The sequence below is a fragment of the Capricornis sumatraensis genome, chromosome 8 (genome assembly GCF_032405125.1).
Source record: "Capricornis sumatraensis isolate serow.1 chromosome 8, serow.2, whole genome shotgun sequence".
Lineage (NCBI taxonomy): Eukaryota > Metazoa > Chordata > Mammalia > Artiodactyla > Bovidae > Capricornis > Capricornis sumatraensis.
The window spans coordinates 76382540-76407983 of NC_091076.1; the positions used below are offsets into that span (position 1 = coordinate 76382540).

The following is a 25444-nucleotide window of genomic DNA, read 5'->3' on the forward strand; positions in this document are numbered from 1 at the left end:
GTGAGTCTGGCCTGGGCTCTGCTCTGAACAGGGATGGACGGGAGATCTAAGACGGACGCTGACTCTAGGAGGTGGAACTGTCCTCGCATTCAGCAGATACTCACTGAGCCCCTCTCTGGCCCACCACTGCGCCAGATGCCAGGGTCACTATGGCAAACAAACACAGGCAGGTGTCTGTTCTCAGAGAGCTTGCAAAAGACCGACATTAATCAGGGAACCATGCTAATAAAGCTGTGACTACAGGGCCAGATAAGGGTCTCCAGTGGAAAGTGTCCCTAAGGAAGGGACACTTGGGGACTTCCCTGGTGGTCCAGTGGTTAGGACTCAGTGCTTTCATTGCTGTGGGTTTGAGCTTGACCTTTCATTGGGGAACTAAGGTCTCGTAAGCCTCACAGCACTGCCAAAAAAATAAAACTGCAATAAGATATCACTTTATGCCTGTTAAAATGGCTATTATCAAAAAGGTAGAAATCACAAGTATTGGAGAGGATGTGGAGAAAATGTGTGCTTTCTCATACACTGTTGGTGAGAATGGAAATGGATGCAGCCACCATGGAAAAATGGTATAGATATTTTTCAAAAAAAAATAAATAAGAACAGCACTATCATGTGAGCCAGCTATTCCACTTCTGGGCATTTATCTAAAGAAGATTTTACTTGGGTTGGGCGTCCTGAGGAACTATTCATCATTCAAGGCATTCCTCATACATTTCCACGTCCTTCCCTTGTCGAAATTAATCATTTCTTCTGCCTTCATCTGCATTTGACTTGTCCCTTGGGGCACCATCTACTTTTTAAGTGCCTACTGTGTGCCAGACACTACTGTGGGCACTTGGGTACAGCTAGCTCAATGGCACCCCACTCCAGTACTCTTGCCTGGAAAATCCCATGGGTGGTGGAGCCTGGTAGGCTGCAGTCCATGGGGTCGCTAAGAGTCGGACATGGCTGAGCGACTTCACTTTCACTTTTCACTTTCATGCATTGGAGAAGGAAATGGCAACCCACTCCAGTGTTCTTGCCTGGAGAATCCCAGGGACGGGGGAGCCTGGTGGGCCGCCATCTATGGGGTCACACAGAGTGGGACATGACTGAAGCAACTTAGCAGCAGCAGCAGCGGTAATGAAAATGGGCAAAACTTCTTCTTTGTGAAGCCTACATTCCAGAGGGGATGGGGACAAAAAGTCAAAAGAACAAGTAAAGTATATTGCGTGTGGTAAGGACTAGAGAGAAAAGTAAAGCAAAAAGTAGAGAGTTGGGGCTGGGTGTGCCATTTTAAATAGGGAGAGTAGTGAGGCAAGATTCCTGCAAGGGGACTTTTGCGCAAAGACCCAGGAGCAGGTGAGGGAACAAGCCATGAGCTATCAGGTAACAGAGCTTCTTCCAGGCAAAAGAAACAGCCAGTGCAGAGAACCTGAGGTGGGACCATGCCTGGAATGTTTAAGGAACAGTGTGGAGGCCAGTGGAGATGCAGCTAAAAGGAATATGAGATGAGGACAGAGAGGACAAGGAGTCAGACTGCCACTGTCTCACAGACAAGGTCAAAGACCATGCATTTCTCTCTGATGACCTGGGAAAACATGGGAGGATTTTGATCCAAAGAGATCCAAAACCTGACTTACTGTTATTTGTTTCTATGTCTATCCCCCAGTGCCTGTGCATTTCTGCAGGCCTGGAGGCTAAAGGGTCTTCCTGACCTCCACCTGGCCCACAGGTGTAGATGCTCAACAGGTTGTTCATGGGTGATTGTGGAAATCAACAGATAAGTAAAGGCAAGGCTGTGGTCACGTGTCTCCCACAGGTTGGCCAGCTGCGGACTCACAGCTGAGAGCTGCAAGGACATTGCCTCTGGGCTCTGCGCCAGCCAAACCCTGATGCAATTGGAATTGAGCTTCAACACACTCCTGGACGCAGGAGCTGAGCACCTTTGCCAGGGCCTGAGACAGCCAACCTGCAAGCTGCAGCGACTGTTGTAATTGCTCCTCGTTGGCACTACTTTGTAGGGTGGGCACGGGGAGGCAGAAGGAGCTTCCCTAGCACCACGGGGCAGAGAGAAAGCAAGGGCTCATGGAGGCCATGATAGATTCCCACTGAAGCCCTCATATTTCTCCTTAACTTTTATTCTTATATTAGAAGCTCGCTCTTTTCTCATCCTGTATTGTAGACGCCCTTAATGTTGAAACCCACAAAGTGCTGAAACATATGTCAGGTAACTCTGAGCATTTGGGAGGGCCAAGGTAGTTAACGATGAGATCCAGGCATCCCAGTGGAACATCGGTGTAAATTAATCATACAACATCAATACAGTGAGTGAGCAGGATTCATGGGAATCACACGGAAGTGAAAAGGGGATGTGGTCTCTATCCTGAGTAGCTCCTTGGCTGAAAGAGGAATATTTAAATCTCCCAGGTTCCTGCAAGCCAGGCATGCCTTTATCTTCCTTTAATGTCACACTTGGACTTCCCTGGTAGCTCAGATGGTAAAGCGTCTGCCTACAATGTGGGAGACCTGGGTTCAATCCCTGGGTCTGGAAGATCTCCTGGAGAAGGAAATGGCAACCCACTCCAGTATTCTTGCCTAGAAAATCCCATGGATGGAGGAGCCTGGTAGGCTACAGTTCATGGGGTCGCAAAGAGACACAACTGAGCGACTTCACTTACTGACTTCACTCACTCAGTGTCACCCTAGAACCCTCCTAGGGCCATAGGTACTAGAAAGGAAAACCAGATGCCAGTTAGAACATTGACTGGGGGCCCGCATGTGTCTTCCCTGCAGGCTGGCAGGCTGCGGCCTCACGTCTGGCTGCTGCCAGGACCTGGCCTCCGTGCTCAGGGTCAGCCCCAGACTGATGGAGCTAAACCTGCTGCAGAATGACCTGGACGACCTCGGCGTGAGGCTGCTTTGTGAAGGACTCAGGCACCCTTCCTGCCAGCTCATATTCCTATGGTGAGGCTCTGCAGGCCCCTTCTGGGGAGAGGGCAGGGAATGGGGGGAGGGGAGGCAAGTGCCGCGGAACTGGACAGAGGAAAGAAAAGGGACAGACAAATGCACAGTCAGCCAGGCTTCCTCACCAGCGATGCCGCTTACTTAGGCCTTGTGACTCAGGCAGCTCTTCACCTGAGACTTGGTTTCTTTAGACTTGGTCTAATGGGACCATCATATCAATAAAATGCATGTAAACACTAGGACAGAGTTCAGACAGAAATGGGCTTGGAGCACTGGAGTCGCCTGTGGCTGAAGCAGTGAGCTCCCAGCCCTCCTTGCCGCCCTGCAGGCCCTGAGGGCGATGTTCTCTGAGCAGCAGCCCTTCCCATGTGTCTCAGCCACTTCCTCTTTCCTCCACTTCCTGAGAAGGAGTCCACTGGCTGTTTCTGGCTGAGCCCTTGCTTACAGCTCCTGGTAGGGCTCCACACCCCACCTCACCCATCCTCCGTTGAGCTCCAGCAGCCCTTAGAAACACAGTGGGAATCACAATGTTAGTGGCTCAGTTGCATCTGACTTTGCGACCCCAAGGATGTTAGCCCATCAGGTTCCTCTGTCCGTGGGATTTTCCAGGCACAAATACTGGGGTCGGTTTCCATTCCCTTCTCAGGGGATCTTCCCAATCCAGGGATTGAACCAGGGTCTTCGAGGGGTCTGCAAAGTCTGGGCCCTGGCCACCCTCAGCCAGGACTCCCTCCTTTAGACTCTCAGGCCTAAAGGTGAAGTCGGGGCAAGACAACGAGATAAACATTCTGCAGGTGGGTTCCCCCAAGGCTAACCCTGACTGTTTACAACCAGGGGAACTCCAGCTCCATCCCCACCAAGCATTTCTGGCTACTTAGTGCAAGGCCTCTCCAGAGCTTGGCTGCAGCCAGGACGTCTGAATTTGTGACCAGCTCACTGGTTACTGGTCAGACCTGGGTTGCCTCAAGCAGCCTGTGCTCTGTGGGCCTGTGAAGGTTTCTGCTTCCTTCCTCCCGGAGTCCTGGGACTGGACTGGGAGGGACAACCGTCCTCGCAGGGGCCCCATCCTCTCCCTAGGGCACACTAGCTCTGATTGCAGCAATGAGTTCAGTGTGCCCTCTACAGTGTGTCCTGTCTACGGCTCATGACAGGTGGAGCACATCCATCTGTGTTAGAGAGGGGGACACGGGGGCCCAGAAGGAGCAACAGCTATCTGAAATCTGAAGCAGCCCAGAACACAAGGCCAGGAGAACGGAAACAGAGCACTCTCCTTTCCAGCAAACCATCTAGCCTCTGAGCAGGAAATCCCAGGACCTACCCCTGGGTGGTCATCTTGAGGCTCTGGGGAATGGGTGTTCTGTGGTGGACACTGTGAGCCACTGCCCAGATGCTCTCCAGGAATGAGGATGTAATCCTGAGCCACTGGGAATGCTACTGACAGCCAGCTACTGGGATGACGTTTGCCTACAAGGGTCCCTTCTCCCAAGATCTCATCCCCTTCCTGGAGTCACCTGCATCCAAGGCCTGACCAGTGTCAGGGTATAAAGACCCAGCCCCTCTCCCCAGTTTGGGACAGCTCTGAGGGATCATCCTGACTTCAGAGCCTCCAGTAGCCTTGGCTGAGGTCTCCACTGAGACGGCATCACAGCCCAACTTCTTCCTCTCTGCCCAGACCTGTTCCCCTCTCCCCGCCACCCTGGTGTTGATCCAAGAACACCCCCTAATAAATCTCACTCCACTTTCCATCTCAGAGCCCAATTCCCAGCAAACCCAACCTGCAATAGTTTCCTCTGGGAGGTGGTAGATTCCACCATCCTGAGCCCCCAAGGACCTCAGGATCACACAGGGGTCCCGGGAGAACCAGGCTTCCTTTGCGCTTGCAGGCTGGACCAGACTCAGCTGAGCAAGGAGGTGACCGAGATGCTGAGGACCCTGGAAAGAGAGAAGCCTCAGCTGCTAGTCTCCAGGATGTGGTAAGGTGGGGAGACTCAGAACCCCCTCCTGCTGTTCCAGGCCCGGCTGAGTCCTTGGGGCAGGTCAAGAACCAAGAGATGGGGAAAGACATGTGGGGCGGAGGTAGACACGGCAGAGCCGGGAAGAAACCAAGAAAGTACAGCAGCCAGAGAGAGGTTTGGGCGTTGATTTGTTTAGTGCGAACAGAATTGTGCCACTCCTCTGCTTAAACCTTTCCATTAGATGAATGTGCGTGTGCCAAGTCGTTTCAGTCGTGTCCGACTCTGTGTGACCCTATGGATTGTAGCCTGCCAGGCTCCTGTGTCCATGGGATTTCACAGGAAAGAATACTGGAGTGGGTTGCCATTGCCTTCTCCAATAAGAAGATTTAAAAAAAAAAAAAAAAAGATGAATGGGTGCCTTGAGATTTGGAACTTGGAAAGCAATGACCACCAGGGGGAGACAAAGACAAACAGAGAGAGTCTAGGAAGAGCCAGACCACCTCCACCTCGACCCTCACCCTCCAATACACATAGACACACAGCCAGAGAGGCTGGAGGGGTGAGCCCCAGAGATGGGAGAATCCCTCTTCCTCCCCAGGGAATCAGCTGCAGCGCCATTCTCCCAGTTTGGTGCATTTCGGCCTGTGACCAAAATTCAGGGCAACTGTTGCCTGAATCTCCGCAGCTGTGCCTCACCTGAAAAGGAAAGGAAAGGGCTCCTAGCTTTAGAAGGAGGACCTACTTGTCACAGAGCAACATGCCCTGCATCCCTCACACGACATGTGAGGCACAAGCAGCGAACAAGGGCCCAAATTCCAGGAGCTCAGCCCAGCAGGTGCAAATTATTCCCTCCCCACCCCCACCTCCACCCCCGCTTCCCACCTCCGCCCACAGAACTACATCTGGGTTTCTCTAAGGATACTGATGGGCCCACTGGATTCTGCAGAGCAGCTGAGCTGAGCTGTGAAGGATGGGAGAGGAGTGCTGGGCCCCGAAGGGGTTGATTCCAGGCAGAGGTGGGGCACTGGCTTTTGAGAAAAGAAAGAGCTTTATTGCAAAGTCTACTAGCAAGGGCACAGAGGGTGAGGCTCTCAAATCGATCGAGGATTCAGGGCGACATTTAAGGGGTTTAGAGAAATGTCAATCTTGGAAGCTGGTTGGCTAGTTTCGAATAAGCCCAACAAGCTACTTGCACTGCTGGAAGCCAGATCTTCCTTTTTTGAAGGACTTCTAGCCCCCAAAAGGGCTCCTGGGGCAACATTTCTATTCTTTGAGTTCTGTAGACTGAAGACACAGATTCTGTCTTGCGTGGGGGTGCTATCTAAATAACTCAAGGCTACATTAATCAATTAACTTATTTAAAGGCAGCAAAACCAGTTTAAGCTGGTTCATGTTTTACTTGCCGTTTCAGTAGAGGCACTGAGCTTAGCTTCTTTGAGGAATAGGAGGTCAGGGACCTGGAGCGGAGCTACTCAAAGTATGGTCCTTAGAATCAGCAGCAGAATCAACATCCCCTGGGAGCTCGGTGGGTTTCCCAGGCTGCACAATAGTAAATAACGACCTACTGAAACAGGAGACTCTGGTTCGATCCCTGGGTCAGGAAGATCCCCTGGAGAAGGAAATGACAACCCACCCACGTGTTCTTGCCTGGAAAGTCCCATGGACGGAGAAGGCCTGCCAGGCTAAAGTCCATAGGGTGGCAAGAGTCAGACATGACTTAGCGGCTAAACAACAGTAAGGAGCTCAGTAGAAAGGCCCCACTCCAGACCTGCTGAGTCAGAATCTTGGGGTGGGCCCAGGAATGCATGTTCTAGCCCAGGCCTTCAGGTGATTTTTAACACTGATTTACAGCCATGGGGGCAGCGAGACTGGCACAGGTGGGGCGGGGGATGGGGGCAGTACCTAACATCTTGTGGGCCACATTAAGAATTTCAATCTTACTCCCCAAATCAATAGACATTTCAGGGCTTCAGCACTGAAGTTCTGTGCCAGGTTCCCATTTTCAGATCAGCTTCTGAGTGGACAGTGGACCAAGGGTCAAGAGTGAAAACAGGGAACCCTTTAAGATGAGGCAGTGGTTCCAGCCACAGATGCCAGGGCCTGGGAACAGGGTGGAGGCCGTGGAGGTGGAGAGAAGAGAAAAGAGCTGTTTTGGCAGCTGTGTCAAGGTGATCAATCAGCTCTCAGATTGGCCAAGGGAGAAGTCAGGATGATGCCTCAGTTCTGGTATAAACAGCTGGGTGGATGGGGGCCGTTCATGGAAGCAGGGACTACAGGAGAAGCCCAATGGGGATCAGGAGTTCAGATTTCGATGAGTTGAACTCAAGTGGGGATGTCATGGAGACAGCCCCCAGAATCCTCCACGATCTCAGGGAGAATGAATTCTGTCCAGGAAGCCAAGTCTGAGGATCCTTCACAAGGGCCCAGGTGGAGCCGAGATGAGCAATACATCCTCACTCAAGCGGCAGAGACAAGCATCAGGTAGTCTGAAGGGGCCAGGCTGGGAGCATCATGATGTGGGCTTGCAGGGGTGGAGGGAGTGATGGCATTTATAAAAGGTCATTCCCTCCATCCTCCTGCCTCTGGAGTGGGACAGACACACCTAGGAGAGACTCCATGAGAGATCTTCTACTACCCGAACCTTGCAGGATTTCTGCTTCCCTCTCTTCCAGCCTCAGGGGGCTGGACTGTTCCTCTCCTAAATATCCACAACATGACTCATACTCTGAACCAGAGCCCAGTATCTTAAGGCCCACTCTGGGCTTCTAAAGCCTGGAATCCCGTCTCCATCCCTGCCTGTCCATCTTTGGAGCCATGTTCCCCTCAGAAGCTGACCACCCGGGGAGTGCTGGGAAGAGCGACAATTCTGGGGAGTGAGAAAGGGGAGGGAGGAGGGTTTGGGCAAGCGGAGGCAGCAGGATTGAGCCCCCTTGGATAGCAGGCAGACTGGCCTTGGGAAGGGCCCCTCTGTGGTCTAGCCTAGGGGGCCGGGGGCAGCCAGGCAGAACCTAAAGCTGGCCACTGCCCTGTCTGTTCCAGAGGGCAGCTCTCCTCAAGCAGCACAGGCGAGACCCTTCTGTCCGTCTTCTCCTACCCCTCCGGGGAACGAGCACATGGAGTCTCTGGGAACTGAGGATAACCTCTGGGGCCCCACAGGGCCTGTGGCTACTGAGGTGGTTGATGAAGAGAGGAGCCTGTACCGGTAAGTGAGGGGGCCTGGCCTGTCCCACCCCCTCCGTCCCCATGCCGGGTCCCCACAGACAGTCTGCACCCCATTCCTGGTCCATTGTATCCCCTCACCACACCACCATGCAAAGAAAGACAGGGCTGAGATGCTGGTTGGTGTTTTATTATGAAAAAAGAAGGGGTTTGGATGGAGGAGGAGGAACATAGGTTGGGATTTTTTTAATATTTATTTGTATCTATTTATTTTTGGCTGTGCCAGGTCTTAGTTGCAGCATGCGGGATCTAGTTCCCTGACCAAGGATCGAACCCAGGCCCGCTGCATTAGGAGCTCAGGGTCTTAGCCAATGGACTACCAAGGAAGTCACTGGAAAAAGAGAGTTTGTTATGAAATTTTTTAAATATACACACAAGTGGAGTCCAGGGAACTTCCATGTACCCACTATTCAGCTTCAACCTTCATTTTACCAACTTTGTTTCAACTATCCACTTTCTGCCCCTTTTTTTGCAATATTTTTAAGTCCAAAGAAATGGGTGCTTTTAGCCTTAAACTTTTTGATACCTTTCAAAAAGTTCAAATAAAGACCTTTTCTTCCATAACCCCAATGTCATTTTTCACATGTCAAAGAGTTTACAATTAAGCCTTTCATATCGTCCAATGCCCAGTCCTTATTCAGATCTGTTCAACTGTATAAAGTGTGTCTTTGCAGATGATTTGTTCTAATCATGATCCAAAGACAGCCCACTTGTTGTATTTGACTTGTTATGCTGCTTTAATCTCACAGCTTGCGTCTCCTGCATTGGCAGGCAGGTTCCTTACCACTAGCAGCACCCAGGAAGCCCAGTTCAGTTCAGTTCAGTCACCCAGTTGTGTCCGACTCTTTGCAACCCCATGAATCGCAGCACGCCAGGCCTCCCTGTCCATCACCATCTCCCAGAGTTCCATCTCATCCTCTGTCATCCCCTTTTCTTCCTGCCCCCAATCCCTCCCAGCATCAGAGTCTTCTCCAATGAGTCAACTCTTCGCATGAGGTGGCCAAAGTACTGGAGTTTCAGCATTAGCATCATTCCTTCCAAAGAACACCCAGGACTGATCTCCTTTAGGATGGACTGGTTAGATCTCCTTGCAGTCCAAGGGACTCTCAAGAGTTTTCTCCAACACCATAGTTCAAAAGCATCAGTTCTTCGGTGCTCAGCTTTCTTCACTGTCCAACTCTCACATCCATAAATGACCACTGGAAAAACCATAGCCTTGACTAGACAGACCTTTGTTGGCAAAGTAATGTCTCTGCTTTTCAATATGCTATCCAGTATTCAAATTCAAATCCATCTGACTTCAACATCTGGGCTTACAGCCACACTGTAGGATCCATAGTGCCCAGCATGGGGCCTGGCACCCAGTAGGTGCTCAGTGAGTCTGTGTACAGTAATCCAGTGTCCTGCTGCTGCTGCTAAGTAGCTTCAGTCATGTCTGACTCTGTGCGACCCCACGGACTGCAGCCTACCAGGTTCCTCTGTCCATGGGATTTTCCAGGCAAGAGTACTGGAGTGGGTTGCCATTGCCTTCTCCAGTGTCCACTTCTCCTCATTTTTCACAGCGTTCACTTGCCCGTGGCCGGCTTCTACCACTGGCCCAACACGGGTCTCCGCTTTGAGGTGAGAGGGCCAGCGACTGTTGAAATTGAATTCTGTGCCTGGGACCAGTTCCTGAGCAGGAATTTCCCACAGCACAGCTGGCTGGCTGCAGGGCCTCTGTTTGACATCAAGGCTGAACCAGGCGCTGTGGCAGCCGTGTTCCTCCCTCACTTTGTGGCCTTCCGAGGTAAGCGGGGGAGGAGAGGCAAGGTGATGGTGGAAAGAATGAGCCTGAAAGGGGCTTTGGAGGTGATGTCCTGAGAGGGACTCATGGCTTCCTTAGAGAGACTGAGAAAGGATTAACAGAAATGGAGACAGCTTTTCTCTCATTCCATGGTGCTCTGGGCATATCATTTTTGAAGCACTTTTGTCCCCAGACTCATAATTGTTTTTGCCTGAATTACTTAAAGGCTTCCCTAAATAAAAAGTACAATACAAGCCAACATTGAGCTTCCCTGGTGGTACAGTGGGTAAGAATCCGCCTGCCAATATGGGAGACGTGGGTTCGATCCCTGGTCCAGGAAGATCCCACTTTCCGCGGAGCAACTAAGCCCGTGTGCCACAACTATTGAGCCTGTGCTCTAGAGCCCATGCTCTGGGAGCAGAGAAGTCCCCACTTGCTGCAACTAGCCTGTGTGCAGTGACGAAGACCCAGGGAAAGCCATAAATAAATACAACAAGGAGGGGATATCAATTATTCTGAAAATAAACATTTTTAAAAATAATCTCACAGTCAAAAATTACAAACGGTAAACAAGGCATCACAAATGAGAACCAGAAGAAACACAGGTGCCAGAACTGGTCCCATTAAATGAATACATTAATTAATTAAAATAACTTAAAAATAAGAAAATAATAAGAATCAATCCCATAAAGACTTCACACTTTTTGTGTTATCAGAAACAAAACACAAAATACATGTGTTTCATATACTTATGGGGCTTCCCTCATAGCTCAGTTGGTAAAGAATCTGCCTGCAATGCAGAAGACCCAGGTTCGATTCCTGGGTTGGGAAGAACGCCTGGGAAAGGAAATGATAATCCACTCCAGTATTCTGGTTGGGTTACAGTCCATGGGGTCCCAAGAGTTCGACATGACTTAGCGACTAAACCACCATCAGTTCAGCTCAGTTCAGTTCAGTCGCTCAGTCGTGTCCGACTCTTTGCAACCCCATATACTTATAGAAATCACCCTGGGGAAAAATAAGCAAAAAGCAATAAATCATTAAAAATGACAAATCAAATTTGGAAACAAGCTAATTAAAGAAAATAGGAAAACATAAAAAAAATAAAATAAAAGATTAAGTGACATGGAGGATGGGATACTATGAGAAGGCCTAGAATATACCTAACCAGAATTCCAGAGGATATGGCAGAGAGAATGGAGAAGATGAAATATTCAAAGAGAGAATTTCCAGGAAATTTCTATGATCACTGAAAGATGTGACTTCTCTGTGCTGTGCTGTGCTTAGTCGCTCAGTCGTGTCTGACTCTTTGCGACCCCATGGACTGTAGCCCACCAGCCTTTTCTGTCCATGGGGATTCTCCAGGTAAGAATACTAGAGTGGATTGCCATGCCTTCCTTCAGGGGATCTTCCCGACCCAGGTCTTCCACATTGCAGGCGGATTCTTTATCATCTGAGCCACCAGGGAAGCCCAAAAGGTAGTACTGTAGTCTCCCCGTTGGGGAATTGAACCCCAGTCTCCCACATGGCAGGCAGGGATACTCACCACGATTCTAAGAGGAAGACACAATGATGAGAAGTCGAAAAAATCCATGGGCTATGACAGAAACATGAAAAGGTGTTGCTTCAAAGAAAGACTAGTGGAAAAGAGAAAGATGGTAATTATAGTTGTATTTAGTGAATTCTTCAGCATTTTGTCAGATGGTGTACACCACGGTGATATTATTTTCACACACACAAAAAGTAATGAATGTGCTTTCTGGGGGCCTCTTCTGGGATTAAAATCAGTCAGCAATGTTCTGACTGGTGCCCATCAGCCTAAGGTCCTTGCCTGGCTTGCTCAATGTCCCTCTGCTACCCAGAAACCACTGCATTGCTGCAGTTGCCAAGCAACACAGAGATGGAACCAGGACTCCTAATTTCTAAGCCTGTGTCTCTCCCACTACCAGCCTTCATCTCTCAAGCTGTCTCTCCATCTCAAATTCATCAGTGTCCATACCTTGTCAGACTTCTTGACTGCAAACTAACTCTGGCTGATTTAGGCAGGAAAGGAATATATAAAAAGATTCCTGAGTAACTTGTAGACTTAACAAAAGATTAGGCAACATTAAAACAACAACAACAAAAAAAAAAAAAAACAGGCAGTGTGCAAGGATGCTGAGAACCAAGAAAACTAGGAAGAGACCTGTGCTGCAGGCACAGCCATTGCAGGACCCTCCTGCCGAAAGAATCTCTCTTCATTCTCTCTAGATCCAGGTCCTGGTAAGGAGCATTCACTTACTCAAGTTTTGGTCACATGCCTGCATCATAGCCACCAGGGAATAGCAGCTTCCAGGGTGGGAGGCCCAGCTTGTCTCCTGCCGAGACCCCCCACACTGGTGGGGAAGGGGTTCTTCCCTAAAAGAAGACTATGAGTGGTGGGTGGCCCTTGGCTGCTCCATTTCCTCACTGTCCCTTCCTCCTCCTTGTCCTCCCTCTGCCTGGAGTCAAACCCGCCAACATCACTCAGTGGCCCTCATGGTTAGAGAATCCACACCAGCCAGTAACCATGGGGTGCATAGCTTTCCCGACTCCCAGGCCAGGGGCTGGTCCTCTGCATGGGTTTGGTTAAAGGGAGTTTCCGTGGTGCTCCCACCCTAGAGACAGTATTGCTGAGGCCCCCACAAGGTGGCAGGCCTATGCACGATGGCTTTCCTGGGAAGACCACTGAGCCTACACTCAAGGGCATCACTCCCCCAGCCAAGTAAGGCACTAAGTCCTTGCCTCTCATATCCATCCCTTGACAGGGAACGATGTGGACATCTCTCAGTTTCAAGTGGCCCACTTCAAAGAGGAGGGGATGCTCCTGGAGAAGCCAGTCAGGGTAACGCCATGTTACGCCGTCCTGGAAAACCCTAGTTTCTCGCCCATGGGAGTTCTACTGCGGATGGTCCACACTGCCCTGCGCTTCATTCCCATCACCTCTACTGTGTTGCTCTACCATTACCTCCAGCCTGAAGAAGTTACCTTCCACCTCTACCTGATCCCCAGCGATTGCTCCATTCAGAAGGTGGCAATAAGAGCCAGAAAGGTTGGGCCAGGGTGGGCTTGACAGCAAACAGGAAACACAACCAGAGTCCCCTAGATGGGTCAACTGGGAATTGGGATGGGCCGCTTATAAGCAGGAACCTTGACATGGGTAAATAACCATGCTCCTGCCCAGCCATGGACTAGTCTGGCTCCCTAAGGTCTCCTCCGGCTGACTCTGCCACACCATCACTCATGTCAGGACAGGTCTCTTCCCAGGAGTCAAAAGAGTGGGTGGTTTCCATGCTTATTGTTGTTGTTGTTTGGTCACTAAGCCATGTCCAACTCTTTGTGATGCCCTGGACTACAGCATGGACTCTAGGCTTTCCTGTCCTTCACCATCTCCCAGAGTTTGCTCAAACTCATGTCCACTGTGTTGATGATGCCATCCAACCATCTCATCCTCTGTCATCCCCTTCTCCTCCTGCCCTTCATCTTTCCCAGCATCAGGGTCTTTTCCAATAAGTTGGCTCTTCGCATCAGGTGGCCAAAGTATTGGAGCTTAGAACTGTCTCTTTTCCCCTGTTACCATGTCTTCTCCAACATCGCCCCAGTTCTCACCCTGAGCACAGCAGAGGCCAAGCATGGGTGGGGGGTGGGAAGTCAGCAGGGGTGGTACAGCCCCCATCACCCACAGAAACACACAGAAACATCATCTCACTTTGTTCAGACCAGGTTCTGTAGGCAGAATCCGAGTCAGGGTCCAGACATATCTGCTTTGATCCTTGTTCTGTACTCCTCAGGCCATAGACGATGAAGAAAAGAAGTTCCAGTTTGTGCGAATTCACAAGCCACCCCCGCTGACCCCACTCTACATGGGCTCCCGCTACATTGTGTCTGGTTCAGAGAAGCTGGAAATACTGCCTGAGGTGAGCAGCCCAGGCGGTCAGCCATCACTGGGGTCAGAGGTCTTGCTTGGAAATACCTGTGAGTGGGTCTCAGAGCTTTCCCAGGGACTGGGTGAACTGGGGTTGGGCAAACAGCAAGTGGGGCTTCCCTGGTAGCTCAGCTGGTAAAGAATTTGCCTGCAATGCAGGAGACCCCAGTTTGATTCCTGGAGAATCCCCATGGACAGAGGAACTGGTGTGCTATAGTTCATGGCATCACAGAGTTGGACACCACTGAGTGGCTAAGCACAACACAGACAGCAAGTGAGATTTAGGGTGAGCAGGAATGCTTCAAAGGGTAGGATACAGGAAGTTGGGGAGGGGTCACATTTGGGATGGGGGCAACATTGGGAAGAGCTGAGCTATAGACTGACTCCAATTAAACCCACCAAGGACTTCCCTGGCAGTCTAGTGGTTAAGACTCCATATTCCCCCACTCCCCCCAACCAAGAAAAGATTCCACACTCCCAGTACTGGGGGCCCAGGTTCAGTCCCTAGTCAGGGAACTAGCCCCCACTCTAGAAAGTCTTTGGGCAACAACAAAGACCCAGTGCAGCCAAAAATAAATAAAGATTTTAAAAAGAAAGAAAAAAGCAGGATCTAAAGATTGACTTCAATCCAGGAGATGGTCAGAGTTGAGCAGGGCCAAGTGAGGTATCAGGTAGGGAAAGATCTTATTAGCAGGCTGAAAGGTGGCTTCTCACTCAGTGATTCTCTCTCTCTCTCTGCAGGAATTGGAGCTCTGCTATCGGAGCCCCAGAGAATCTCAGCTGTTCTCTGAGTTCTACGTTCGCCATTTGAGGTCAGGGATCAGGTTGCAAATAAGAAGCAAGAAAGATGGGACTGTGGTGTGGGAAGCCTTGGTGAAGCCAGGTAAAGTCAAGTCCAGCGAGCACAGAGGTGGGACAAGAGAAAGTCAAAGAGAGAGAGAGAGAGAGAGAGAGAGTGTGTGTGTGTGTGTGTGTGTATGAAAGAGAATTTGTATTATCACAACTTGCTGGTGAAAAGAAATAGTCCACGGGAGTTCTGTGCCTTTTCCCAGTGACAACAACTGATAGGAGCAGAATTGGAACTCGGGTTCAGTTCAGTTCAGTCGCTCAGTCTTGCCCAACTCTCTGCAATCCCATGGGCTGCAGCACTCCAGGCTTCCCTGTCCATCACCACTCCTGGAGCTCACTCCTGGAGCTTGCTCATACTCACGACCATTGAGTTGGTGATGCCATCCAACCATCTCATCCTCTGTCATGCCCTTCTCCTGCCTTCCATCTTTCCCAGTGTCAGGGTCTTTTCCAATGAGTCAGTACTTCGCATCGGGTGGCCAAAGTATTGCAGCTTCTGCTTCCGCATCAGTCCTTTCAATGAATATTCAGGACTGATTTCCTTTAGGATGGACTGTTTGATCTCTTTGCAGTCCAAGGGAATCTTAAGTCTTCTCCAGCACTACAGTCCGAAAGCATCAATTCTTCGGAACTCAGGTTAACCTGACTGTAAGCCCCGTGCTCTCTCTCTCTCTCTTGCACCATGCATGTCCACTCTGCCGTTGAATAGACTTTGATACCCACAAGATTTTTGGAAGTTTCTCATGAGAGCTTCAGAGAAGGCAATGGCACCCCACTCCAGTACTCTTGCCTGGAAAATCACATGGACAGAGGAGCCTGGTAGGCTGCAGTCCATGTGGTCACTAAGAGTCGGACAGAGCTGAGTGACTTCACTTTCACTTTTCACTTTCATGCATTGGAGAAGGAAATGGCAACCCACTCCAGTGTTCTTGCCTGGAGAATCCCAGGGACGGGGGAGCCTGGTGGGCTGCCGTCTCTGGGGTCGCACAGAGTCGGACACGACTGAAGCGACTTAGCAGCAGCAGCAGCATGAGAATTTGGAAGGTAGATGAAAGAGGAAGAACTAGTGGCCAAACTTCCACTGCAGGGGGCACAAGTTCGATCCCTGATTTGGGAACTAAGATCCCACATGCCATGCGGCCAAAGAAATAAAAGCGTAACAACTAGATGCTAGATGGTTGTATGCTTGTGTGGATTAGGCCAGTTCTGGCAATTTCAGATACTCTAACCAGGATCATTCAGTTATTGTCAAGGCAAGCAAAAGGGAATCCAAATATCGAACTCTCAGAAACGGAAGAAACTTTACAGTCTCTTAATCCAACACCAACACCCCCAAGAAACAAAATCTCCTGGACAGTCCTTCCTAGGACAAACAGCCTTTGTCAGTTGTTGGTCACATTCCATCCTGAGCAGCACAGGCATCACAGTGTGGTAGAAAGAGAATGGACTTTACTTGGTCCCAGCTTGGGTGCAGACACAGGTGGAGAACTCACCAGCCCTAGCTAGGGCCCTTACTTGCTGGGTCATCTTAAGAAAATTACCTAGCTCATTTGAACTTGGGTTCCTCATCTGTAAAGTGAGGATCACAATGCCTAACCTATGGAATTGTTGGAAAGATTAAATAAAATGAGGTACGTTCATGTCTCATGCTGTGGTCCCTAGTAAAAAGTGAAAGTGTTGGTCAGTCAGTCCTGTCCAACTCTTTGCGACTCCATGGACTGTAGCCCACCAGACTCCTCTGTTCATGGAAGTCTCCAGGTAAGAATACTGGAGCGGGTAGCCATTCCCTTCTCCAGGGGATCTTCCCAACCCAGCGGTCGAACCTGGGTCTCCTGCATTTGCAGGTGGATTCTTTACCATCTGAGCTGGAAATAGTAAAGGAAAGCCCAGTGGTCCCTAGTAAACAGTAGCAATATTATTCTTCTTCCTCGTATTAAGCCAACATCCTTGCCTATCTTGAATCTGTCCCTTGGAACTGACAGATCTATTTCTATTTCTAATCTGTTTCTCCTGGGAGAGCCCAGGAGAAAGCATCAAGAAGAGTATCTCTTCAAGAAGAGATACTTGAAGACTGGGATCAAGGCCTCCCCTAAGTGTCCTCTTATGCAATTTAAATATCCCTACTTCCTCCCATCATTCCTCTTGTATTTTGGTTTTTAAGTTCTTTGCCATCTAGACACCTTCCTGGTAGATGTTCCCATTTACAGATGAGCCAGAATGGACTCCCTGAGTGTCCAGTCTTCGGGGAGGATGTGGAATACCCTCCTCCGTCCTCCAGATGAACCCGACGCTCCTGGAGCCACAGCTGGAGCTCCCCTGTCTTGTGCCCACCTGCACAGACCATCAGGTCACAGTGAATCTGAGTCTGCTCAGACTCTCAGGCCTTGTCCACAGGAGCTGCTGTAAACAGCCCCTTCCTTGCCTTATGCAAGTAACTGTCTAAGCCCCTTATTTCTGTTGTTTTGGTATTGAAATTATCCCATTACTCCCAAGTGCTAAGGTTTTCCTATTCCTTTTTTTAAGTTATTTATTTCTTTGGCTGGGCCAGTCTCAGTTGCAGCATTGCAAATTTTTAGTTGTGGTACATGAACTCTTAGTTGCAGCAGGTGGGATCTTGTTTCCCAAGCAGGGATTGAACCCAGGCCCTCTGTATTGGGAGCACACAGTCCTAGCCACTGGACCACCAGGGAAGTCCCTAATCTTCTGACATCAAAATTCAGAACAGATTTATCTGTGTGAATCTAGAAGGCCAAACATGGGCAAGGAGGTAGATGTCTGTTCAGAAGTTTAAGACGTCCTTAAACTATTTAAGGACATCTTAGATAGTTTAAGCTATCTAAACCCTGGTTAGTTCTCTATCAGGGTTCCCTTCAGGACAACACTGGATAAACCATGTCTGGTTTAACAACAGCTGAGAGAAACTGCTATTGTTCACTTGGATGCCTCCTATCTCTCTCCCACCCTCTTTCTAATCATGGCCTCTGGGCCTCAGTTTCCCCGTATGCATAAGGAAGGGATGCACCTGGATAATCTCTAAAGGCCCTTCCAGCCCTTATTCCAGATTCTATCAGAATTTATCCATAGCGTGTTCTCAGAATGAGAGATTCTCAGAAGTAGGTAGGAGTTTAGAGGAGTATCGTGTGTGTAAATAACCAGCACTGTTACAGATGCTTCTTCATCTCTGCTTCCCTCCAGGAGATCTCAGACGGGCAGTTACTCTGGTCCCTCCAGGCCTCAGAGGTCAGTAACAGCTGTTAGAGACCACATGAGCTACTGGCAATTCTGGGGTGTACTTTCAGGTCCCGGAGAGTTGGGAAGAGAGAAAGGAAAGACTCTCTCATCGTAAACCTCACAAGCAGTCAGGCCTTGGAGAGTTCTGTGTGCCCCAGGCCCCTTACTCCTGCCCATGGGGGCCTTGGCACCTCCCACCAAACCACCTTCAAATGCCTCCACCAAGAACCCCACCCCAAGCTCAAGCAGAATGGCCAGGTGCTGATGTGAGGGAGGGCAAAAGTGGCTTTCTGGTGGTCAAATGGCTTTACAGGGCAGAAGGAAGCCAGGGATGCAGATGAGCTGAGCGAAGAGAAGTGAAGATGGAGGGTCAGAGGAAGGGGCAGTGGTACGAGCCTTTCTTTGTTTGTTTCCAGCCTCACCTGACTCCCCAGCTGCCCTGAGATTGAGGCACTTTGTGGACCGATATCGGGAGCAGCTGGTGGCTCGAGTGACATCCGTGGAACCTGTCCTGGACAAGCTGCATGGACTGGTGCTGAGCGAAGAACAGTATGAGGGGGTGCGGGCGGAGGCCACTGCACCAGGCCAGATGCGGAAGCTGTTTGGTTTCAGCCGATCCTGGGACTGGGCCTGCAAAGATCGCCTCTACCAAGCCCTGAAGGAGACCCATCCTCACCTAATCATGGAACTCTGGGAGAAGTGGGGCAGTGAAGAGACCAGGTCGGGCTCCTGACAAGCTAGGCTGTGAGTACCAGCTCTGCCTGAGAGCATCTGGGTCTGTTGTTCATCGGGAAACAAGTTACCATCCGAGTTGCCTTCTAGGCCTAAAGAAAACTTTGATGATGATGCCTTTGCTGAGCATTACCTTGCCCTGCCCAGGAAAGCCACACAGGAACCCAGATAGCCTCCCTTGGCTTTCATGGACCAGCTGTCCAGGTGAAACAACAGCATCTCAGAGAATGTCCATCTGGAGCTGGCAGGACTTCTGCAGACCTTGTAGCAGCCTAGCCCAAGAGCCTGGTCCGCTGGCCACAGCCGCCAAACCCAGAGTCCTCCCTGTGCTCTCCAGATGCAGAGAGGAGCAGAGAGAACGTGGGCCTGGGGGCGTCTGGCTGGAGATAGGCAATGGAAATGGACACCTTGGGGGTTTTGAGTGGCTTGTGAACAGGAACAAAAACAGGTTGGTTTTTCACTTGTCCAGCCAGGGCTGGGGCACCCACGCTCCCCTCAGGGCCCTCCTAGGGTTCATTCCCAGGAGAACTCGAGCCCACCCACCAACCTGTAGACAGGCCAAGAAAAGAAAGGGACGCAGAGGCTCCTCCATGCAGAAGGTGCGACCGAGGGTGTCTCTACTTTCCAGGCTCCCCCAAACCCACAACCCCAGGCCCACCCATCAAAGGGGCCATGAAGAGGGAGGTTTACCCCCAAGGCTCCAAGGCAACCCCTCCTCAAAGACAGTGGCTGGAGGGCTGCGGTCCCACTCCCAGAACATCCTGTTCCACACAGACCAGCCAACTCCTGGGATAATGCAGAGATGTCTCCCCAAATCACAAAATATTTGAGCGCAGAAAGTGACTCGGCAACAACTCCCAAATAAAGTCAGGGGAAATGTCACGGTGCAAACCAAAACTTCTGGTTGATGTCAGCTGTCAGTCATGGGTTGTTCGTTTCTACAGGGAGAACAGATAACAAAGGTCAGACAGGCAGGTGCGCACACTATACACACTGTTCCCCCAAACCACGAGATAACAGAGTATCAAACACTCCAAAACACAAGCCCTCTATTTTCACTCACACCCGCCTGCCCTTTCCGCTCCCAACTGGCCCCAAGGCCTGGAAGAGCTGAAGTATGCATGAGTTCCAGAATGATGGAGAGGAAGCAGAGACCACAGCTGGGGATAGGGTGGCCCCAGGATACGCAAAGGTGCCCAGGCCGCCCGGTGTTCCCACAAGCTCTTGGAGGAGCTCAGGCCTCTGGCAAGAAGCCTCCTGGGGGCGCATCCAGCTGAGTTTTCTCCCTAGCTAGGAGGGTGGCGACCGGAGACCTCTGCAGACTAAGTGTGGGAAAAGCCCAGGTGCAGCACCACCACGGGGTGTGCTCCGGGCCAAGACCCGGGCTCACGGGACCGCAGGGAGAGGAGGCAGAGGTCAGGGGTGAGGGTGTGTGAGGAAGGGTCTGCCTGCTCTGCCCTCTCCCGCGGGGCTCCCCTACTCACTTCCCTCCCTTCCAGTGCATTGCATCTCTCATTCCGGAGGCCCAGTAATCTATTCCCAAATGGGGAGCCATCTTCATGGCAGCCAACTGAAAAGAGGGCCGGGTCTTGGGGAAGGAGAATGGCCCGAAACAAAGGCAGGTCCGGAACTGGGGGCAAGATGCTTGACTACTTTGGATCCGAATCCTAATCGCCAACAGTTGGGGTACTGAGGGAAAGCCAGTGAGCTGGGAACCAAATCCTGGCTTCACCCACTAGATGTGGTCCTGGAAAAGTCTAAACCGCTGTGAACTTCAGTTGTTGGGTCTGTTAAAGGGGGATAACGATACTTACCTGAAACGGTTGAGGATGGCATGGACTGATGCATAAGTTGAGTCCACAGCTACTGATTCAGTGAACAACTGTCAGTCAATCAACAAATCTTACCTTCATTGTACCTGAGGATGTTCTAGGTGAGCAGTTTATATTCCAGTGGTAAGGAAATATTCACAGAAATCATAAATCCATTTTGGACTTCCCTGGTGATAGAGTGGATAAGAGTCCGCCTGCTAATACAGGGGATCCGGGTTCAGTCATTGCTTGCGGAAGATTCCACATGCCTCGGAGCAACTAAGCCTGCAAGCCACAGCTACTGAAGCCCCTATGCCTAGAACCTGCGCCCCGCAACAAGAGAAGCCAGCACACTGCACCTACGGAGTAGCCCCTGCTTGCTGTAACTAGAGAAACCCTGAGAATGGCAAGGAAGACCCAGCACAGCCAAAAATGAGATACATAAACTCATTTAGAAGAGAATTTCACATACTCAAGTTCTTCTACGAAAACAAAAATTGGAGCGGGTGATAGTCGGGGGTGAGGGACCAGCATACAACTCTAGAATGCTCAGGGGGAAAGGACTTTCCTGAGGAAGCGACATTCATGAAGGACTTTCCTGAGGAGGTGACATTTGAGTCAGACCTTTGCCCACAGACATCCTTGCTGTTGGTAGTACTGCTACCGCTTTGTGCCCTAGAAATGGAGAATTCTGATAACAGCCTTAGGTATCTCCTTTCGCACCTTTTTCCTATCTCTGATGTTTGTCGTTTAGTCGAGGAGTTGTGTCCAACCCTTTTGTAACCCCATGGGCTGTAGCCCACCCAGCTCCTCTGTCCACGGGATTTCCCAGGCAAGAATACTTGAGTAGGATGTCATTTCCTACTCCAGGGGATCTTCCCAACCCAGGGAATGAACCCACACATCCTGCGTCTCCTGCGTTGGCAGGCGGGTTCTTTACCACCGAGCCACCTGGGAAGCCCTATCTCTGTAATCATATATATGTTTATGTACCCACTGACAAAATCTTTCCTGGACCGAACTTTACTTAGGCTCTTCTGAATCTTCTTCCCAGCTGGGCCTTTACTCTTGGACTTCTGTGTCGGTTTTTTTTTTGCATTGTTCAGGTTTAGTTAGAACCCTACTAATTTAGTTTATCCAGAATCGCCCACCCTTGATACCTGATTAAATTCCTCATCCTCCACAGGATATCTGATCACTCTGGCCTGCCTTCAGCAACAATCCTGTTGGCAAAGAATTACCCAACTGTCCCAGGAGTTTTCCACCGACAAACACACCACCAGCACCACTACCACTGCCCCATCTCCCAGCCAGCCCACCCTGTCCTTGGCTATAAACCCCCAACTTGTCCTTGTATTCAGAGTTGAGCCCAATCTCTCCCCTCTGCCGCCAAATGCTATCACAGAAGTTCCTATACCTATCACAATGTAGTTGTTGTTTAGTCACTAAGTCGACTTCAGCACTTTTGCAGCCTCATGGACTGCAGCCAGCCAGGCTCCTCTGTCCATGGGATTTTCCAGGCAAGAATATTGGAGCGGATTGCCATTTCCTTCTCCAGGGGATCTCCCCGAGCCAGGGATCAAACCCGCGTCTCCTGCTTGGCAGGCAGCTTCTTTACCACTGAGCCACCTGGGAAGTCCATCTATCACAGTAGTTCTCAATAAATTCTGCCTTACTATTTGAACAATTGTCATGAATAATCTTCTTTAAGAACACACACACACACACACACACGGTTTGTGACTGTCTTATGAAACCCCTCGTCACACATACACACACACAAACGGTTTGTGACTGTCTTATGAAATCCTCCCAGGTCGGGACGCATAGTATTTCGAGGCAATGCTGATGTGTCCTCATTTGCCTGGCAAAGCAATAAAGCTATCCTTTTCTACATCACCCAAAACTCAGTCTCTGAGATTTGATTTGGCACTGGTGTACAGAGAGGCCAAGCTTTCAGTAACAAGGGGAAGAGGCTTGCAGCGCGATGGACACTGGGTATTAGTCAAGAGTCCTGTCTCTGTCCCTGGTTTCTTAGCAACCACTGTTGAGCATGTGGTTGCTAGGCAATGTGGGGCCATCCAGACACTTGGGTACTGTCCTTAGTCTGCATGGGCACCAATCAGAACATTGCAGGATATTGTTAATCCGACAAGTGGCGATTGGGCCCATTTTTAGATTTTCTCATATTTTAATTGCTTTTGTTGCACAAAAAAATAGTATAACAATGGTAAACAAAGTCTGGAAAAATTAGAAATTGCCCTATGATCTTACCATCCAAACAATTCAAAAATGAACATCTTTACTCTTCCTGTTCTAACCTTTCTCTGTAGGAATACATTTTCATCTTGTCATCCTAGCACATGTGGTTTTAAATCTTGTTTTTCTGACTTTGATTTAGAGCATGACAAGCACCCCTCAAGCTACTTGAGAGTTTTGAGAATAATCTCTCTGATGTCTCTGTGTGACACCATGCAGTGGACTGTTGTTGTTCAGTTATTAATTCATGTCCAACTCTTTGCAACCCCATGGACTGCAGCACGCCAGGCTTCCCTGTCCTGCACTGTCTCCTGGAGTTTGCTCCAACTCATGTCCATTGTGTCAGTGGTACCATCCAACCATCTCATCCTCTATTGTCTCCTTCTCTTGCTGCCCTCAATCTTTCCCAGCATCAGGTCTTTTCTAATGAGTAGACTCTTTGCATCAGGTGGCCAAAGTAATGGAGCTTTATCCTCAGTCCTTCCAATGAATATTCAGGGTTGATTTCCTTTAGGATTGACTGGTTTGATCTCCTTGTTGTCCAAGGGACTCTCAAGTCTTCTCCAGCATCACAATCAACAGCATCAATTTTTCCACACTCAGCCTTCTTTATGGTCCAACTCTCACATCCGTACATGGTTACTGGAAAAACCATAGCTTTGACTATACGGACCTTTGTCAGCAAAATGATGTCTCTGCTTTTTAATATGCTGTCTAGGTTTGTCATAGCTTTTCTTCCAAGGAGCAAATGTCTTTCAATTTTATGGCTTCCGTATCCACACTATCATTTAATTAAGTATTCTCCTCTTGTTCCAACATTGAGTTTGCTCCAGTTGTTTGCCATGGTAAACAGTATAAATCTTTCTGCCGAAAGCTTTCTTTACCCTTTAGACTGTTGACTTGAAATCAATATGAAGGGGTGAGATGATTGTATCAAAGCACATGAATATCCTCATGACTTTCTGTCTTGCTAAACTGCTACTAGAGTTCCCTTTTTTCTACATCCTGACCAACATAGCCATTCTGACAGGTGTGCGGTGATATCTCATTTTTGTTTTCTGGACATTTCATTTAAATGTGTCATACAATCTGTGTCCATGTTCATCTGGTTTTTTTCACTTATTATAATGTTTTTGAGGTTCATCCACATTGTAGCATGTTTCAGTAGTTCACTCCTTTTTATTGCTGAATATTATCTGATTGCATAGATAGTCAACATTTTGTTTATCTATTCACCATTTGATTGACATTTGGATTGTTCCCAGTTTGGGGCTATTACCAATAACACTGCTATGGACATTCATATAGTCTCTACACAGACATATGTTTTCATTTCTGTTGGATAGAAACCTTGGGGTAGAATTAATTCCTGGGTTGTATGGTAAGTGAATGGTTGAATTTTTCATGCAGTTTACCAGACTGTTTTCCAAAGTTGCTGCACCATTTTACATTCCCAACAACGGTTCCATATACTTCACCTCTAGGCAACTAGGTGCTCTTTCAGCTAGACTTGCTAAACTGTGAGACTGCGATCCTGCTGCTGCCAACCACCATTCATTCACTGCGATTCATTCATTCAACAAATTTTATCTGAGTACCTACCACTATGCACTATGTGGTAGACTCTGGCCCCACAAGAAGTCCCTGAAAGCTCTGTGAGATGGAGAGAGATAGCACCCTGATGACATTGTTTCAGCATGCTAGTTCTGGTTCCCCTGGGCCTTTCAGTTGCAAGAGGGAATGAGTTCCTAACGGCAGAGTAGGGTCTTCAGCAACTGGCAGGGCCTGCCATGTACCCCTCCCAACCACTAGGACCCAAGTAACTCGTAGTGGCTGCTTTCCCCAGTTCCGCAAGGGAACACCAACCAGCTTTGGAAAGGTGGGTGCAACAGACATGCCAGAAGATGGTACTCAGCCATCTGTGGTAAACCAGTGTAACCCGTGGAAGAGTCTTGCAGATGCCAAGAGGACCCTGGGTAGGGGTGGCAGTGGGGGAGCCGGCTGCTCAGTTCAGGTGATCTAATCATATGTGATGCGCCCAAAAGGTGGGGATACTGCCTTCCTGGGTGAGGAGCAGGAAGAGAAGCACCACCACTGCTGACTGTACTACCTCTGGGCTTGAGACTGTGGGAGACTGTTTTGTTACTCTTTTTGCAATAGTGTTTTCCAACTTTTGCGTTTTCTACAAAGATTATGTATTAATTTCTTTATGTATTAAATGTTTTAATTTTAAAAGATCACATAATATTTCTTTTGAAAGGAGAAATAAACCCCCAGGGAGCTCCGCATTGAACTGGGATCCTGCATTTCAGCCTCTTCGGCCCCAAGTCCGCTTTTCTCCCTCCTGGGTCCCAGTTAGCAGCTCGCACCCCCACCGGCTTCCTGCATCACCCCTCACCCCCCCGCCCCCGGGTCATTTTGCCATGGAAACAAGACAGGTTACACAGAGACTCCCGAGGCGCCAGCCCTGGAGCATCCTGGAGGTTGAACCCGGACGGCCAACCTCTGCAACAGTCTGAGAGCTGAAGCGCGAGCCAGAAACAAGAGGTTCCACGACTGAGACAGACGTGGCGCAGACCCTGCAGAGGCCCCCGGCTCCGCCCCCACCCGGGTGGTTGAAATACAGCCGCAGCCCCGCCGTCGCCGCCCACTGCGCCTAGACCTTGCCAGGACCGGACCACTCAGAACCCACATACCCGTCTCCCCGCATTCCTCGCCA

The 25444-nt window shown here is 49.8% G+C and overlaps 1 protein-coding gene across 1 annotated transcript in view; it reads left to right on the forward strand.

The window, feature by feature from the left end:
• The window catches only part of NLRP1 (NLR family pyrin domain containing 1), a 31850-nt gene extending 13194 nt beyond the window's left edge, over nt 1-18656 (forward strand). The window contains exons 6-16 of the mRNA XM_068977444.1: nt 1799-1969; nt 2773-2943; nt 4827-4913; nt 7291-7392; nt 7882-8100; nt 9680-9903; nt 12687-12949; nt 13710-13835; nt 14585-14726; nt 17888-17932; nt 18340-18656. Of these exons, the coding sequence (XP_068833545.1) occupies nt 1799-1969; nt 2773-2943; nt 4827-4913; nt 7291-7392; nt 7882-8100; nt 9680-9903; nt 12687-12949; nt 13710-13835; nt 14585-14726; nt 17888-17932; nt 18340-18656 (1867 nt within the window). The remainder of the gene's footprint in view (nt 1-1798; nt 1970-2772; nt 2944-4826; nt 4914-7290; nt 7393-7881; nt 8101-9679; nt 9904-12686; nt 12950-13709; nt 13836-14584; nt 14727-17887; nt 17933-18339) is intronic.
• Nucleotides 18657-25444: the final 6788 nt, after the last annotated feature.